At 52.6% G+C, this 16,839-nt stretch overlaps 1 protein-coding gene and 1 long non-coding RNA gene across 3 annotated transcripts in view; one reads left to right on the top strand and one right to left on the bottom strand.

Annotated features, from left to right (window-relative positions):
- Asb2 (ankyrin repeat and SOCS box containing 2) overlaps window positions 1-16,839 on the top strand; it is a 37,748-nt gene that overhangs the window by 13,573 nt on the left and 7,336 nt on the right. For both annotated transcript variants that reach the window (XM_087911557.1, XM_087911558.1), the window contains exons 3-7: window positions 6,030-6,131; window positions 8,484-8,650; window positions 9,340-9,495; window positions 10,974-11,219; window positions 14,036-14,207. In XM_087911557.1, the coding sequence (XP_087767683.1) occupies window positions 6,030-6,131; window positions 8,484-8,650; window positions 9,340-9,495; window positions 10,974-11,219; window positions 14,036-14,207 (843 nt within the window). The remainder of the gene's footprint in view (window positions 1-6,029; window positions 6,132-8,483; window positions 8,651-9,339; window positions 9,496-10,973; window positions 11,220-14,035; window positions 14,208-16,839) is intronic.
- Window positions 3,335-7,669, bottom strand: LOC148120461 (uncharacterized). The gene is made up of 2 exons (XR_015739209.1): window positions 7,555-7,669; window positions 3,335-3,520 (listed from the first exon to the last, which is right to left on the bottom strand). It is a non-coding gene; the product is annotated as an uncharacterized LOC148120461 (long non-coding RNA).

Consider the following 16,839-nt stretch of genomic DNA (forward strand, 5'->3'; position numbering starts at 1 on the left):
CTCCTTGCTAGTGCTATTTTACCTGTTTCTAACTGTCTGTGCCAAGGCCAGGGCACCGTATTCTGAGAGTCCCTTCCACAAGGATGTCAGGCAGGCTTCTTGGGCCGTGGGGAGGAGGATAAGGCCTTCAGGCTTCTAAGTTGACCCTGACCACATCCCATTGGGGCCTCAGAAACCCTGTGAAGGACCTGGCTCATGCACTTCCTGTTTTGGCTGGTTTAGCTGAAGTCACACACAGGTTCCTCTTTCTCAGGAGAGGACCAGACAGAGACGTAGATGGGACTGCTATAGGCACCACACATCTCTGGGGGCCTGCAGCATCCTCCCTAACTCAGGAGGCCCTCCTGGTGGGGGGCAATGTCCTTAGAACTCACAACCTTGAGCTCTGGAACTGCTCCCTTCTGTGAGATAAGGAAGTAGAAACACTCTGGGACATTTATATCTGTCCAGCCTTATGGGGCCCACCTGAAGTGAAACTGCTTGTCCAAGGTCAGGCAGCCTTCATCTGGATCTGTCCCATGACAGCACCTTGACCATCCACAAGGTACAGGCTCCCACCAGCAACACCTCACCCCACCCCCGACACACCCCCAGCGCTGGTGTACAGACATGCACACTTAGAGCTGCACCGTGTCTCTGTCTTTTCACAATCAACAAGGCAGGTGCACAGCGGGGCCGGGCAGTCGGTAGGCACTGCTGGTTCTGCAGAGCCATGCTCCTTCCGCTCTCTTGCCTCCCACCTCGGAGGTGGGCTTCAGCCTCACGACATCACTCCCACAGCCACAGAGGTCTAGGGCTCCTGCAGACTCATGAACAGGGCTAGAAGTTAGAGGGAGTGCAGGACCTACGAGCCCTGCTCATTTCTCTTGGGATGTTCCAATACATCCAATAGATCCAGGACACCACACAGGCTCCAGGGACTCCTTCTCATCCTTTGGTTCTCAGGTTAGCTCTCTCTCCATTCTCAGTGAGTCCTGCCCTAACCCCTTGCAGGTGAAGCAGGCTGCAGGTACTTACTGTCTGCCCTGGGGGTTCCTGCATGGATGGCCCTGGATGTTACCTGGAAACCTTGTGTCCCTGCTTCTGTGAGCAGCCTGTGAAGTTCTAGGGGCTCTCAAACCCCTCATCTGCTCTCGGAAGCCCTAGTCGTGACCAGGTACCAAATGGTCACTTATAAACATAGGGATGGGTGAATAGAAGGACAAAATAGAGGAACTGGAAAGAGGTGGATCTGGAGGATCAAGGGTTTTCTGTGTCATTCACGACTTCAGGTTGGATATCCCCAGCTCAGTGAGTCCTGCCCTGACCACTTATTACCATCCTTCTCATCTTGCGGGATACTTTTTCATCATCTTTCTTTTTCTTTGGGTGTGGGGATGGAACCCAGGCCTTTGCTAGGCAAACACTCTGCGGCACACTCCAGCCCTCGTGTAGTCTTCTTGCAAAAGGCAAACACGATGTGGCAGGTTCGAGCCGTCCCCACACCCTGTGGCTTGCATTCACTTCCGGCTATTCCCTAGGTGAGTCCCTGGGGCCCCAATCTCGTGGCCGCCTCAGCTTCACAGGCCAGCTTTCATGTCATGCGTTCCTATGATGACTTCTTAGGGACAAGGGGACATTGATCACTGTGTCTCAGGGCCTTTGTTATGGGCAGGTATCTAATGAATATTTTTAGGCAAATACACACTTCAAAACCAAGAGCATACTTTGGCAATGTAATTTGTCATTGTCTTCAAAATGGAGTCTGGGGTCCTAGAAAAGATGGCTATAGGGGAACAGCCAAGCAAACATAAGGTCTCTTTTTAGAGCTCTCTCCCCACTGTCAGGTGAATGGATAAAGTAGAACAGTCAGGAAGGTCATTTGCCAAGCATGGCCCCCAAGAGTTCCCAAGAGGCATACCCAGCTCCCCGTCCAATGGGGAAATGGGTCCATATATCCCTGGTGTAGAGAACCTGAGGTTACTAGGGATGGACCAGCAGTGGGCAACTGGAGCTGGTCTTCAAAGCCTTCAAATGCCTGCGTTTTATTGAAGGTTGTTCTTCTCAGATGAGACCAGGGAAGGAAACACAAACCTGGAATTGCTTGGGATGGGGTGCATAGATGATGAGCTTGCTTAGAATGGGGTGCATAGATGGACTTGCTTGTGATGGGGTGCTTAGCTGCAGACGATTCCAATCAAGCTACCGCAACCACTGTACACAGCCTGTGCACATCCTGGCATCTGGTCATGACCTCCCTAAGCTTGCAGCCTGAAGAAGGCAAGGCCTAAAGGTGCATAGGAACCCAGAAAGGTAGGCACAGCGGTGATGCTTGCTGTGTTTCAGCAGGGTGGGGGTGGGGGTTGCGGTTCAGCTAGGCCCTACCTGGACCTCTTCTAGTTCATAACCTATAGCCACATCCCACGGAAGCATGTTCCTCTCAACCCAGATGACTCAACCCAGTGGTTGGTTCTGCTGGGAATTCCCCTCACGCAGCCAGCAGAGGGGAAGTGTGGCTTTCTACTTTGCTTTGAAAGCACAAAAGTCACTTGGCTTCCCATCTAGCCCGAGACTCGGAGCTTGGGCACTGTGAGCAGTCACACTGCTGACCCTAATTTCAGGGCTCCTAGAACAAGTTCTCCTGCCTTGCCCTCAACCCCTCCCTGCAGCTCTGTGGGTGTGTGGCCTTGTCATGCACATGTGGCCTCTGAGCATTTAAGGATCCATAATAATACATGACTCAGTGATCCACAAGCCCAGTCCCTGCCATCAGGTTTGGGACAGAGTGAGGGCTGGCACATTGCTGAATCTATTGTGTCTGTTTCTTCATCAGGCAGAATGGGAAGGGCACACCCTTGCTGCCATGGGAGGTATCAGGAGGGTACTCTGTGAGATTTGTCCTGCACGGTGGAGACTTGTGACCCTGCCATGTCACTGCACCGCATCAGCATTGGTTCCTCATCTCAGCTACCCTTCTTCCTGTTACCACGTCACATGGATGGGTCCTCATTTTAGGTGAATGTGGCAGTGTTTTCTACTGCGCATCACCTTGCTAACACATTTGGACAATATCTAGAGGCCACATGGACCGGGAATTTCAGGGTCTCTTGGAGAGCTCAGACTTGCTGACTACAGAGGTAGCCTGGTCAAAGCTGCCTTCCTAGGGCTGGGAAGAGAGAGGGGGGAACATGGGGCCTGTGCAAACAGGTCAAGTGAGATAGGCTGTGCACATCCTTATCGGGGCTGGGGGTTCTTGGATCTATATCAAACTGAACTTCTTAAACCACAAAGGCAGCAATGAACCCCAAGATCTGTCCTGACCCCTCTTTGCAAGTAAAGAAACAGGCACAAAGTCCAGGAAGAATCTGTACACATTCAAAGGCACAAAACCAGTGTGGAGGTCCTGGAGCTGAAGGCAGGGTTAGGAGGCAAGAAGAAGCCAGGATCTGCAGGATGGAGGGGTCTTCGGCACTGTCTGGCCCTTGGCTGTGCTCACCTGCTGTGTGGGATCCTGGGCAGTTCCCACTCTCAGCTTGCTCATCTGTAAAAGACAGCAATATTAACACCCACCTTAATAAGTACAGAATGGAAATTGTTAAATGAATGTATCAGGTGTCTTGCACAACTTAGAGATTGTGTAGAAGGGTGTGATGAGTTGGGACTGGAGAAAGAAAATGCAAGCAAGGAAGACGAAGGTGGCCAGGCCTCCAGCCTGATCTGAACCAAGCCTCCTCTCCACTTCTTTCTCCTGGCCACCTCCTCTTCACCACAGCCTGGCTTTGCTGAGGGAGCCATAGAGTCGGAGGCTGTTCCCCAGCTTATAAGGTCAGGATCCTTAAATCCTACAGATAGTCTCCAGCCTATGTCCAGGCAGCAAGGTAGGTTGGTACCAAGGCTGACTTGCTAGAAGATGAAAAGGGGCTAAGCCTGCTGCCCCTGAAGCATCAGAGTAGACCAAAGTGGAATGGCTGCCACATCTCTGCCAGCCCTTCCGGTCAAGGGGACTGAGGTTCAGTATAGTGAAAATAAGGAAGCATTGACTCAAGTCCCCTCTGTGTCTGTGCCAGGTGACCTTGGGGACTAAAGCTTGAGAGAAACGGATTAAAGGAGAAAGAATTTACTGAGACCCACAGTTTCAGAGGCTTCACCCATGGCCAGCAGCCCCCTGTTACAGGTCTGAGGTGCAGCAGGATATCATGGTGGTGGAAACACATGGGTTAGAAGGTTGCTTGCCTTACAGTAGCCAGGAAGCAATGAAAGAGAGAGAAAAGAGCTGTGCTGGCTGCTTTGTGTGTGGCTGATTGACACAGCTAGAGTCATGAGAGAGGAAGGAGCCTCAGTTGAGGAAATGTCTCCTTGAGATCCAGCTGTGAGGCGTTTTCTCAACTAGAGATTAATGGGGGAGGACCCAGCCCACGGTGGGTGGTGCCATCCCTGGGCTGGTGGTCATGGTTCTATAAGAAAGCAGTTGAGCAAACTGTGAGGAGCAAGCCAGTAAGCAGCTCTCCTCCATGGCTTCTGCATCAGCTCCTGCCGCCAGGTTCCTGCCCTGTTAAAGCTCCTGTCCTGACTTCCTCCAATGATGGACTATGATCTAGAAGTGTAAGCCAAATCAACCCTTTCCTCCCCAACTTGCTTTTCAGTCATGGGAGTTTCGCCACAGCAATAGAAACCCTCCCTAAGACAGGGCTAAGGACCCACTCCTGCCAGCTGGATCTCAGGTCCTATAGTTCCACCGCTTCCCCATGAAGCCACCAGCCCTCATTTCATTTTTGTTGCTGTGATACAAATATTCTGACAAAGACAACTTAGGAGTAGGAGAAAGAGGGTTCACTCCAGCTTCCACCCCCAGGTTCTAGCCCACCACCATGGGGAAGCCTGAGATGTCTGGTCCCATCACAGCCATGGTGAAGAGCAGAGAGAAATGGATGCATATGTGTGCTTGCCTGTGCTCACCTTGACTTCACTGCTCCCCTACAGTTCAGGGGCTCTTGCCTAGGGAATGGTGCCACCCACCGTGGACTGGGTCTTCACACATCAATTTGACTTAAATAAGACAAGGCCCACAGACATGCCCAGAGGTCAACCCGATTTAGGCAGTCTCATTGAGATTCTCTTCCTACGTGATTCCAGACTGTGCCAAGCTGACAATTAAAGCTCCCTATCACACCATCCAATTTTGAACCAGTCAGTGGATCAAAATCCAAGGATGAGAACAAAACCCTCTTGATCCAATCCCTTCCCCAAGCCACAGCACTGAATACTACTGTACTGGGGACTAGCCTATAACACATGAGCCTTTGAGGGTCACTGTGCTCTAGAATGAACCAGCTAAGCATTTCACACAGGCTCTTGAGACAGGAATGCTCTCCTCCCACTATACATGGGAGGACAAAGACACAGAGAAAATGAACCTGTCTCCAGGTCACACAGCAAGTAGCACACGGATTTGAAACCCTGTCTGACCTTCCGTACACACCCTTTGGAGTTACCTTCCAGACTGTTGTGTCCCAAGATGACTATGGGCACACTGTACTCTTATGAGAAGCCATCAAGGTGAGGGAGAGGGCTACGTGCCTTGGCTTCTCAGACTGGCTCTGCTGTTCCCTTGCTTGCCCAGGAATCTCTTGTCCATCCCCACTGAGCCCCCCCCCCGTGGCCTTTCAGCCTGACTCCTGCCACTGCCACCGACCACTTCTCACATCCTCCCCAGTGAAGAATGTCACCTTGCTTCATATCTGCTCCCTTGTGGTTGGCTGAGGAGGGGGGCGGTGGGGGCGGGGTGAGGTTAACCTCATTGTTGTCTTATATGGTCATTTAAATCTCTAAGGGCTTCCTCCAAGGGCCAAAAATAATCCAGAGACACAGCAGCTGTGTCCAGCACACAGAGAGGACCCGGCCATCTGCTTTGGTTCAGAGCCCTGTGTCTGTCTGTCACTCAGACTCTTTCTCCCGGGCTCGCGCTCCATCCTCCTTCCTGCCTCCAGCATGACCCGCTTCTCCTATGCAGAGTACTTTTCTCTCTTTCACTCCAGTTCTGTGCCCTCCAGGTCCTCGCCTCCCGAGAGCGCACCGCCGCACGCACCCCTGGGCTTGTTCCAAGGGGTCATGCAGAAGTACAGCAGCAGCCTGTTCAAGACCTCCCAGATGGCGTAAGTGACCCCCCCCACCCCACACCTGGCCCCATCCAGCTCACACCCCCAATGGGGGCAGCAGGGAGAGGGGTGGATTTGTAGCCCTAGATCCCCTTCTCGCTGTGTCCCCTAGAGTCCAGTGCTCTCGCTGAGCTGGACATGGGACTGATGCCCGCTAGGAGTGGCATTCAGGCTATGCTCGGGACTGACCCCTAAGCTATCTCCAGAGATTGTGGCCTGCTGCTGGTGGAGCTCCATGGAACTCTGGATCTGGGGCCCGAGCAAGGGCAAAGGACCAGGGGAAAGAACTAGGGGTTGGCTTCCACTTCTCTTTATCCCTGTCTTGTATCTCCCCAAGGCCACCTCCAGGGGCTCATCTGTGCACATCTAAATCCCCACCCACAATACTTTATTTAGTGCCAGATGCCAAAGGCCAGGACTAATCAGAGCCAAAAGGAGAGGGTTCTGCCTGGGGCACTGAGCTTATGGTATAGTTAGGAGGTAGTGCTTGACCCCTTGTTCTGAACTCCAGGGTGGCAGTTAAAAGCAAAAAAGGTTCCCTTGGTGGGATCCCTTTTCTGTGTGGCAGAGAAGAGGAGTCAGCTGGCCAGTTCTCATTCCTGGCCTCTCTAAACCCTGCAGGCACCACATTATCCTTGGGGCTTTGGGGTTGACACAAAAGAAAGCCCCAGTTCTAATCTCAGTACAACTACTTGCATGTCCCCTCAAAGTGTGCCCGCCCACCCCTGCATATTCCCCCAAGGAGGGCCTGCCTGCCCTGCATATACCCCCAGGAGGGCCTGCCCACCCCTGCGTGTTCCCCCCAGGAGGGCCTGCCCATCCCTGCGTGTTCCCCCCCAGGAGGGCCTGGCTGCCCCTGCGTGTCCCCTCAAGGAGGGCCTGTCCGCCCCTGTGTGTCCCCCCAGGAGAGCCTGCCCACCCCTGCGTGTTCCCCCCAGGAGGGCCTGCCCACCCCTGCGTGTTCCCCCCAGGAGGGCCTGCCCACCCCTGCGTGTTCCCCCCCAGGAGGGCCTGGCTGCCCCTGCGTGTCCCCTCAAGGAGGGCCTGCCCACTCCTGTGTGTCCCCCCAGGAGGGCCTGCCCACTCCTGCATGTCCCACCAAGGAAGGCTGCCCCCAGTCTCCCTTTTCTGCAAGACAGGGTTGGGAAGGACTACGTGGTCTTCCAAGGCCCTGTTCAGCTAGTCCTAGGTAATTTAACATGCCTGACAACCTCCCCCCTTTTGGGTGGGGACTTTGTCTGAGCTCATGGGGAAGCTGTCAGTGTGTGACACTGAGGGCCCCAGGGTCTGCGGACCCCAGCTCGAGAGACGCACTCCAGCTGGTGGGTCAGAGAGCAAGCATTACATAGTGGTAACCTCCCTGACGAAGGTCACAGGACCAGCCAGCCCACTCCCTTCCATTTCAGCAGTGGCCACATACCCCATGGGGCCCTCCCTGGGACTGATGGGCTCGATCCGGTTGCTCCTGAGTGGAACCCCAGCAGGTGGCTGTGATGGTGTTAATGGACCTTGAGGAACTAGCTGGCTAGTTAGTCCTTTGTCCTTGAGTCTCTGTCTTTACCCATCTGCTATTAATAACCCGGAGGCTGAGTGGCAGGAGGAAGTGTTGCATGCTGGAGGAAGCAGCCGGGAGGGTTTGGGTGCTGGTCCTGGAGATGCTCCTCGAAGCCATCATTGCCCCTGATCCCAGGATCCTAAATAGTCATGGTCCCTACTGACTTGGTAAGGGAAGAGATTCCAGCAAACAGATAGATGAACTAGTAAATAAATGGACACATTGCCTTCAGTGAGCCAAACAAAGCTGCCCCGCTCTCTAGCCTTGAAATCTTTTGACATTTAGAAGGTTTAAACTGTGGAGGCTTCTAATTTATTAATCCTTCAAGTACTGTCATTTCACAGCAGCTGGGAGTAGGGATAATGGATTCGACGAGGAGATAGGAAGGCTGCGGTGACGGTGAAGGGAGGCGCCTTGGCAGGTTCATGCCTCTGGGAGCTCTTGCAGTCATTCAGCCCTGTAGGTAGCTGTGCTTGGTACCAAGCAGAGGTCCATCTTTGGGAAAGGCCCCTGGTTACTGCCGACGCGTCCACAGCTGTCAGCCTCTGTCTATACTGAGTCCTCTTGGTAGGAATAGTCTGGGTGTGACATTAGCTTCAGCCACAGAAAGCCACAGAGCTGCAGAGGACCCACCCCACTTCTCTTAGATCCGCTGAGCTGGAGGGCAGACGCATTGGTCCCAGAATAGACCAATACCCAAGAATGAGGGACTTCAGGGCAGGCACTGGCTCCTACCCTTAGGAAACAGGACGCCTGACCCAGCCTCTGCCTACGTCTGCCGCTTGCTCCCACAGGGCTATGGATCCCGTGCTGAAGGCCATCAAGGAAGGGGATGAAGAAGCCTTGAAGGTCATGATCCAGGACGGGAAGAATCTGGCAGAGCCCAACAAGGAGGGCTGGCTGCCGCTGCATGAGGCGGCCTACTACGGCCAGCTGGGCTGCCTGAAGATCCTGCAGAAAGGTGTGGGCCATCTCTGAAGGGCCAGCAGGGATAGGGGCTCTCTCTCGGTGCGGGGTGGACAGGCCCCTGCCCCTACCGCTGTCTCTGCTGCGTCTCTCCATGACTTTCAGACAGGAAAATCTAATTCTTAGAAAATAAAGAGGGAAGAACTGAATTCTGGGACAGTCTCTGTCAGCTTGTTCCAGAATGTTCCAGGGGATGATTTGATGTGGAAAGAACCACAACTGTGCTTGTGTACTACCAAGGCTGTCCCCACCAACTGTGGGACCCTGTGCAAGTCCTACCTCATCTCCAAATCCCATATTCCTGTTAGGAAAGATTAGAATTAATAGTACTAACAGGCAGGTATTGCCTTGGCCACTGAATGGTCCTCACTCCTGCCAGTCACGCTAAGAGAAAAAGTTACATGAGATATGGGCATGCTATCAGTGGCTAAGAGAGCAAAGGAAAAAATAGACACTTCGGAGCCAGGGGCTCAACCTGGGAAGACTTCCCAGAGGAGGTGGTATTTCGATGCATTTCTACAGCTAGGACCCCAAGCAGGACCATCTGAGGCAAGACGAAGGCCACCTGGGCTTGATAGATTGCAGAAGCAGCAGCTCCACACCCTTGCTCAGAACTGTGAGGAAGCCAGAACGTGTGCGGGGAGTGTGGCTGCCCCCCTTCACAGATCTTCTGCTCTTCCCCAGCCTACCCGGGGGCCATTGACCAGCGCACACTGCAGGAGGAGACAGCACTGTATCTGGCCACATGCAGGGAACACCTGGACTGCCTCCTGATGCTGCTCCAGGCGGGGGCAGAGCCCGACATTTCTAACAAGTCCAGGGAGACGCCACTCTACAAAGGTAAGTCCCTAGGTTCTCACGGACCAGGGAGTCCAGAAGCCAGGCGGGCAGTGGGCAGCTTGCTCCCATGAATGAGGGGTCCACTTTCCAGAGGCTACTACCCCTCCAAGATGCATGGGGGCATGTTAATCTGATCATACACTTGCACATGGGGTCAACCAATATTTCCCATGTGTCCTGGGGGTCAGCATGCTGAGGGATACCGACACCTTGCCATGGAAAGCTGTGGTATATGTCTGTGGGCTACACCAAGTGTGAGCACATACTCAGAGCACAAGACATAGAGCTTGGCAAGGGGTGGGGTGGGAATGTGTGGAGTGGGTGCCTCTTGGAGGGATGCCTGACCTGAACCCCAGCAGGAAGGGATTTACCAGCTGGCCAAGCTTGTGGAGCAGCATGGGCAAAGGCCAGAAGAAAGGAAAGGGGATGCACCCTCCGTTATGTTTATGTAAGCAAAACAAGCCTCCCAGCTGACTCAGGACCACCCCAAAGGTGTGCACTAGCTGCTCTAGCTAGACCCAGTGTCAATGGCTCGATAATCCGTCATAATTAGCTGGCACCTATTGAGCGCATGTGTGGTGGGCAAGGCACTTTCCTTAAGCCTCCATATTCATCTCCACACCCAGCAAATGTTGCTGGTGTCTCATTTTATACATAAGGCAGATCTCCTGTGGGTTTGGCATCTGTTACACATAATATTCTGTAGGCAGTGAGGACCAGAGAGTAGGCACCTGAACCTGACATGGGAGGGTCCTCAAGGGACCCTTAACTGTTACCTGGGACCTCAGCTGTCCCAAAGAGAGTCTTAGGAAGTAGGCTTAGTACTAGCCAGTAGCTTGGCTCTGTCATGTACCAAAGCCCCGGGCTCCTGTGTCCTGTGTGTTGCCTCCTGTGGTCCATCCGCCAGCCTCCTCCAGAAAGGCTCGGCCATGTGGTTTACAGGGAGGTCACCAGGGCTTTTGAGGTGAGGCGCTGAACCTCCTTGAAACACCATAGACAGATGCTCTCCCTGCATACTGTCCCCAGGCTTCTAGCGCTCATACGCCTTGGCGACTTCAATTCCTTCTATAGCTCCCAGGTCACCTTCAGGGTCTTTTGACAGAAGAAGCTGAATTAGAGGTTTGAGGAGGATGAGAAAGATGGAGTTAACCCAAGTTAAATGAGCATTTTTGTTGTCTGGATTCTTTTAGGCCTAGTGTCTGATATACCTTTGAAAAGGATGATGGTTATCCTTTTAATTATGGGTACTCTAGAATATTCTAGGGGACAGAGTCTCTGGACATGACTCTCTGGGTTTGAATCCCACTTCTGACATTTACTCTCGGTGTGACCCTGCGTCAGCCACTCTCTGTTTCACCTTGCTTATTTATCGATGTAGGTACTGACATTGCATTCTTCAAGGGCAGTTGGGAGGATTAACCCAGCCGCCTGCCAAATCTTCAGGGCCACACTGACTGTCTGTCTTCTGCCTGGTCCAGCCTGTGAGCGTAAGAATGCAGAGGCAGTGAGGATATTGGTGCAATACAATGCAGACACCAACCACCGCTGCAACCGGGGCTGGACAGCGTTGCATGAGTCTGTCTCCCGCAATGACCTGGAGGCCATGGAGATTCTGGTGAGCGGTGGGGCCAAGGTGGAGGCCAAGAATGTCTACAGCATCACTCCCTTGTTTGTGGCTGCCCAGAGTGGGCAGCTGGAGGCCCTGAGGTTCCTGGCCAAACATGGTGAGTGGTCACGGGATACAGCTGGCAAGGACCTCAGAGGTCAACTGGGAAGGAAAGCTGTGTTGGGGTCATCTTGGGGGTGTTCTCTTGAGCCAGGGCCTTGCAGAGCTGTGCTGAGCAGGCTGAGGCTGTGTTTAGGCTCAGCAGAGGTGCTGTTAGCGTGCTTGCAGTTAACAGACTGCACAAGCATCTGCAGACACACAAGCATCTCTGGTCCAGAACACACGTCCTCCTTTCACAAAAGAGGAATCTGAGGCCTGGAAAGAGGAAGTGACTTATCTACAGAATTAGCTGTAAAAATATCTAGATTCTTGGACTCTTGATGCCCCAACCACTATTCCTTTTTGCCACGTCACACTGTGGGGCCAGAAGACCTCAGATGGAGATCACATCCTTGCTTTGCACGTGATTAAAACTAGAGGTCAGGGTGGGAATGGGATTTGTCCAAGGTCGCACAGTAAGTTAGTGACAGACAAGGGGTCTGAACCCAGGTCTCTACCCTAATTTCCCATTTAAAAAAAAAAAAAAAAACCTTAACTGGAGAAATTAAAATAGTACTGCTTGTACCGTGATGTTTCGGTAGCAAAAACCTCAAGACCACGGCTTGTATTTTGACAACTGCCCCAAACATCCCTGGATTTCTTTTCACTCCCAATGGAAGGAAGGTCCCTTTTGAACACTGAAGAGGTTGAGACTCTGCAGGCCTTGGAGCTGAGCTGCGAGAAATTGGTGAGGACCTTCTGCATGTCAGACCTCCTGCCAATGGACCTCTAATGGGTGGAATGTGAACTGGGCATTGTCCTAGCTCCACATGGGGATACTGAGGCTTGAGAGGCTAAGTGACTGCTCATTAGGAGAGCCTGAATCCCGACTTGTGTCCGCACACAGCCTGCCTAGAAGATCGACCCCGGGCCTTTGTTGGGACAAGAGGTCACATCCATAGTGTATGTCAGGACAGGATGAGGCTTGTAGTCAGGGATAAATCTGCGGTGAACACTCTGAGAGTACAGAGGCCAAGGCGGAGCTCTGGAGCCCATGCCAGCAGGCCATGCAAGGGCACAGGGGGTGAGAGGGGCTCCTCTCCCCAGGCAGCTGTCTTATCCCCTGCCGACTCTGAGGCAGGGGCTGGTCCCTTCATGGGGTCGAAAGTCGGTTCCTACACAAATATTTTCCTTGTTTGAGCAGGCTGCTCTGCTGGCAAGCCTAGGCCTACTGGGGAGCCTGACCCCAAGGCCCAGAGGCTTGTTGAAGGTACCCCTGGACTCCCCCTCTGAGGGAAGGGCAGGGCCAGTCTCTGTCCTGAGCTCTGTCCAGACAGTTGGCATCGATTGAGCGGCTTGTGAGCCTGGTACTGTGATTCTATTATCTCATTTACATCTCATAGTAACCATGAGAGGGTAGGACCATGATTCCTGGTCAACAAAGGGTAAACTGAGGCTTTTAAAAGCCACCTGGGACCCCAGAGCTTGGGAATTATGAAACAAAACTTGAACGGTCCCAATGGACTGCCGAGTCTTGTACCCTTCTCTCAAGGTCAGAGAGATTTCCACTGCTGGTGAAAATGAAGTGATCAGAGAGGCTGAGGCGAGCACAGGGCTCTGTGAGAGGAGCTGTGGTTGGTACAAGGCTTTGATCTCAACCTTCACAAGCCATGTCAGCTCGTCTGCTTCTGCAGCATGAGGCCTACTTCTCTCTGCAGGGAAATCATGTGCATGCTGGTTCTCTTTCACACCCCACGGGAGGCAGAAGATGTAGAAGACCAAGATGAAGGCAGGCTGCCATCAGGCGTTAGTCCCCCTCCTGCCAGCGTGGCTCAGCGATTCCTTGCTTTTTTAAAATTTACTTTTACTATATTTTAAAGGGTATGCATGTGTGTGTGTGTGTGTGTGTGTGTGTGTGTGTGTATGTGTTTGTGTGTGTAGTATGATGTATATATGAGTGTAAGTACCCACAGAGACCAGAAGAGGGAGTTGTATCCACTGGAGCTGGAGTTACAGATAGTTGTGGCTACTATGTGGGTGCTAGGAACTGAACCCAGTTTCCCTTCTATTAACAGTACATAATCTTTGCCACTGAGCCATATCTCCAGTTGCTCCGTGAAGCTTACGAGGAGCAAGGAAGCCATTTCTCCCTTGTTTCTCCTGGAAAACAGCACAAACCCAGGATGCGGGGACATGGCTCCCTTGGTAGAGTGCTTGCCTAGCCTGTATGAGCCCATGGCCAGTCTCTAACGCTGTACACGCTAATGTTCTGGTATGTGCCTGTAACCCCAGCATTGTAGAGTTAGAGACAGGAGGATCAAAAGTTCAACATCATCCTTGACAACTTACGGAATTCAAGGCCAGCTTACATGAGATGATACCTCAGACTGATCAACCAGCCAACTATCCATCAAACCCAAATTCTACTAACAAAGCCAATGGGGTTTCCTTTGGGAGTTTTGTGCTTAGCTGGAGCTGAGGCCGTGGTGAAGGCACAGTCTAGGGCCTTCCGCAGTGAGAGCTCAAGGCCTGGTCTCTACGCTCCGACCATGTGGGTTCAGGTTTGGCTTCACACCTATGAGAGGTTTACCCTGGATTCTTTCAGGCCCTGCGTCCTGATCTGTGAATGAGTTCTATGTAAATTCAGAGAAACAGCATAGGTATTGCTCTGTGATAAAGAACTTAGCTTAACTTGGACCTGCCAGGGTTCCTTGTGGATTTAGACAGTATAGGCACGGTGCAGCACACAGCGGTTAGCTCAGAGGTGCTCACCACAGTGGCACTGAATTATGGCGGAATCACTGGTCACTCACTGCTCTGCTTCTTCCTCTCCAGGAGCAGACATCAACACGCAGGCCAGTGACAGCGCATCAGCCCTCTACGAGGCCTGCAAGAACGAACATGAAGACGTGGTGGAGTTCCTTCTCTCGCAGGGCGCTGACGCCAACAAAGCCAACAAGGACGGCCTGCTTCCCCTGCATATCGCCTCCAAGAAGGGCAACTACAGGTCAGTCCGGGTACTGCCATCGCCATACATAGCACAGTTCTCTAGGGATGCCCAGTGAAGGCAGGGTGGGGCAGGGCACCTGCTTGAGTCTGTCCTCAGGGCAGGAAGGTCAGAGGCTGTCAGTGTGAAGGACACTCTCCTTGTGGAGGGACGCATTGACCCCATGTGACAACCACCATGCTAACAAGAGCACAAGCTTGCGTGTGTGGTCCTACCACTGCTTACATGGCCAGTTCATCCTCCCAAGAGCTTGCTGAGGTGGAGGCCATGGTGACCTCTTTTTGTTAAGATGAGAAGGCTAAGATCAATAGAGGTTGATGACTGGTCTAAAGTCACACGGCTTGTAGGTGGCAGGAATTTACCTGCTCCAAATGACCCAGCTAATCCTACTTAGGGAGCAGAGAGGAAGCTGACCTCATGACTTGTTTGTTGTTGTCGTTGGGGTGGGAGGATGCAGAAATAGCTTGCAGGGCATCCTAGCAAGCGGCCGGGGTTGCCTACAGCAATGCAGAGGGACCAATCCCTGGGCTTCTCTTTGCACTTCATGTTCAGGTGGGAGAAGCTCAACATCTCTAGAAACAATCTACAGGAGGGAAGGTGTGCACACTCAGTCTCTCTCTCTCTCTCTCTCTCTCTCTCTCTCTCTCTCTCTCTCACACACACACACACACACACACACACACACGCACACCCCATCATTGGTGGCCCCAATAGAAAGGCACTAATAAACACCGAAGCAGAACGCAAGGCCATTGCCGGCACCGTCCTGACAACATGCTCACTCCCCTCTTTGGTAGCATGAAACTGACCATGGTGGCAGTTTACACACCATGGAGTAAGCTTCTCTCTAGAACCTCCAACACCCCACTCAACCAAGGGACCATTGCTAATAATTCCCCACTCACACATGGGTGGGGAAGAAGGCTTGGTAGGTGGGATGCTACCTGAGGACACTTGGATCATTTCCAAAGTGTAGCCTCATGGCCGAGCTGTGAGATACAGGTCTGCCATGATGGCTCCTTTTATAGACAAGAAACTGGTACTCAGGTAGCTAAGAGCCTTGTGCCTCAGTGGGCCAGTCCCCAGGCCTCACACTAAAGCCCCAGAGGTCAGACACTTCCCTAGTGGTCAAGTGGTTCCCAACTGTGGACCCTGGCAAGTTTCTTTCCATTTAGACAATTTTCATTACTTTTTAAAAGACAGTTTTTAAAATACATCTTTTTTTTCTTTTAATGGTTTTCAAAAGAAACATTAATCACAGTGGCATAGTGAAAAGATGATTTACGTCCTTAGAAAACCCCTGGCATGTACCTGGGATGTCAAACTGGGAAATGCTCTAACTACTCAGACTGCCAGAAGAAAGAGAACAGATTATATTTGGCATTGTCAGTAGGGCGGAAGGTATATAGGCGGAGAGGGACATCCTCAACAAAAGAAGCAAAAACCCCAGGCGCCTATACTGTCCCTTGGAACTTCAGGCTTCCCTGTAAACCATCTGCACACACAACCAGTTTCCCAAGGGCTGTCCAGTGAGGGGTTAAAGTTGGATCCCCGGCAGCCTCTGCCACCTGGCTGGGCCACGGCTCTTTGCTCACACTCTGGGCATGTGGCATTAGAGGCCCTCCCCACAGCCTCCCACGGGCTGAGCAGGGATTTGATGTGACATTCCATAGGCATTCAGCCACCTGCCAAAACACTGCCTAACCAGGGCCGGGAGTGCAGCGCCTGGACCTGCGGCCATTAGCCAGATGTGCCTGTTCTTCAGCACATAGGGTGAGGGGTCCTGGGGCATGGCTGAAAGAGGAGCCTAGGATCCCCACCCCTTAGTCACTGAGGGCACATTTTCTGTTGCCCAATTTCAGTTTGCCCAGTTTTTTACAGAGACTTTATGAGCGGAAGACCAGCAGCATGGGTAGACTTCCAAAGGCCTGGTGAGCAGGACAAGAATGAGACCAAGGGCCCTGAAAGCAGGGGTTCCTGACCTCAGCTACGCAGCCGAGATCCAGGGCCCATCTTAGGCCAGTTTACGGCATTGGGCGAACCTGGGGCGGGGTGCCAGGGTTTCTACATGGTGCCTGAGTGAGTTCCAGAAGCTTGGCACCTCTCTTGTGGCCAATAGAAGACATGGGCTTGTATTTTGGCTTTCACATCTGACCCACCATCGTTAAATATTCTTCTTTTTGCGTATGTGTGATATGTGTTGCACACATGCCAGGATTGGCAACATGGCTCAGTGTGTTGGTAGCTGCGGTGGTTAGTTCTCATGTGATAGGGTGAATGCTGACAAGGGTCAGGCCACCATGACCCTTTGACTAAGGTCTCCTCTGGCTTGGAGCAGCCAGGCATGTGCAGCAGTGTCCATGATCTGGACACTGACCTCCAACTGCATCCCAACTGCATGCCTACTGTGTGCTGCTCAGACTAAGGTGTGAGGTATTTCCTTAGCCTCCAAAGCAGGCTTGGTGAAAAAGATGGTGAGGTCGTGCTTTGCAGTGTGGGTACAAATCCCACCTTGCTAGGGTGTTTGAAGAATAAAGAAGACGAGAATGCTCAACTCGTGAGGTCATGTTTGAATCATAGGAGCGGCTGTGAAGATTGGATGCCTGGCACCGACCCTGTCAGTGCTCGGTGG

Source organism: Myodes glareolus, chromosome 11 (genome assembly GCF_982192425.1).
Source record: "Myodes glareolus chromosome 11, mMyoGla1.1, whole genome shotgun sequence".
Lineage (NCBI taxonomy): Eukaryota > Metazoa > Chordata > Mammalia > Rodentia > Cricetidae > Myodes > Myodes glareolus.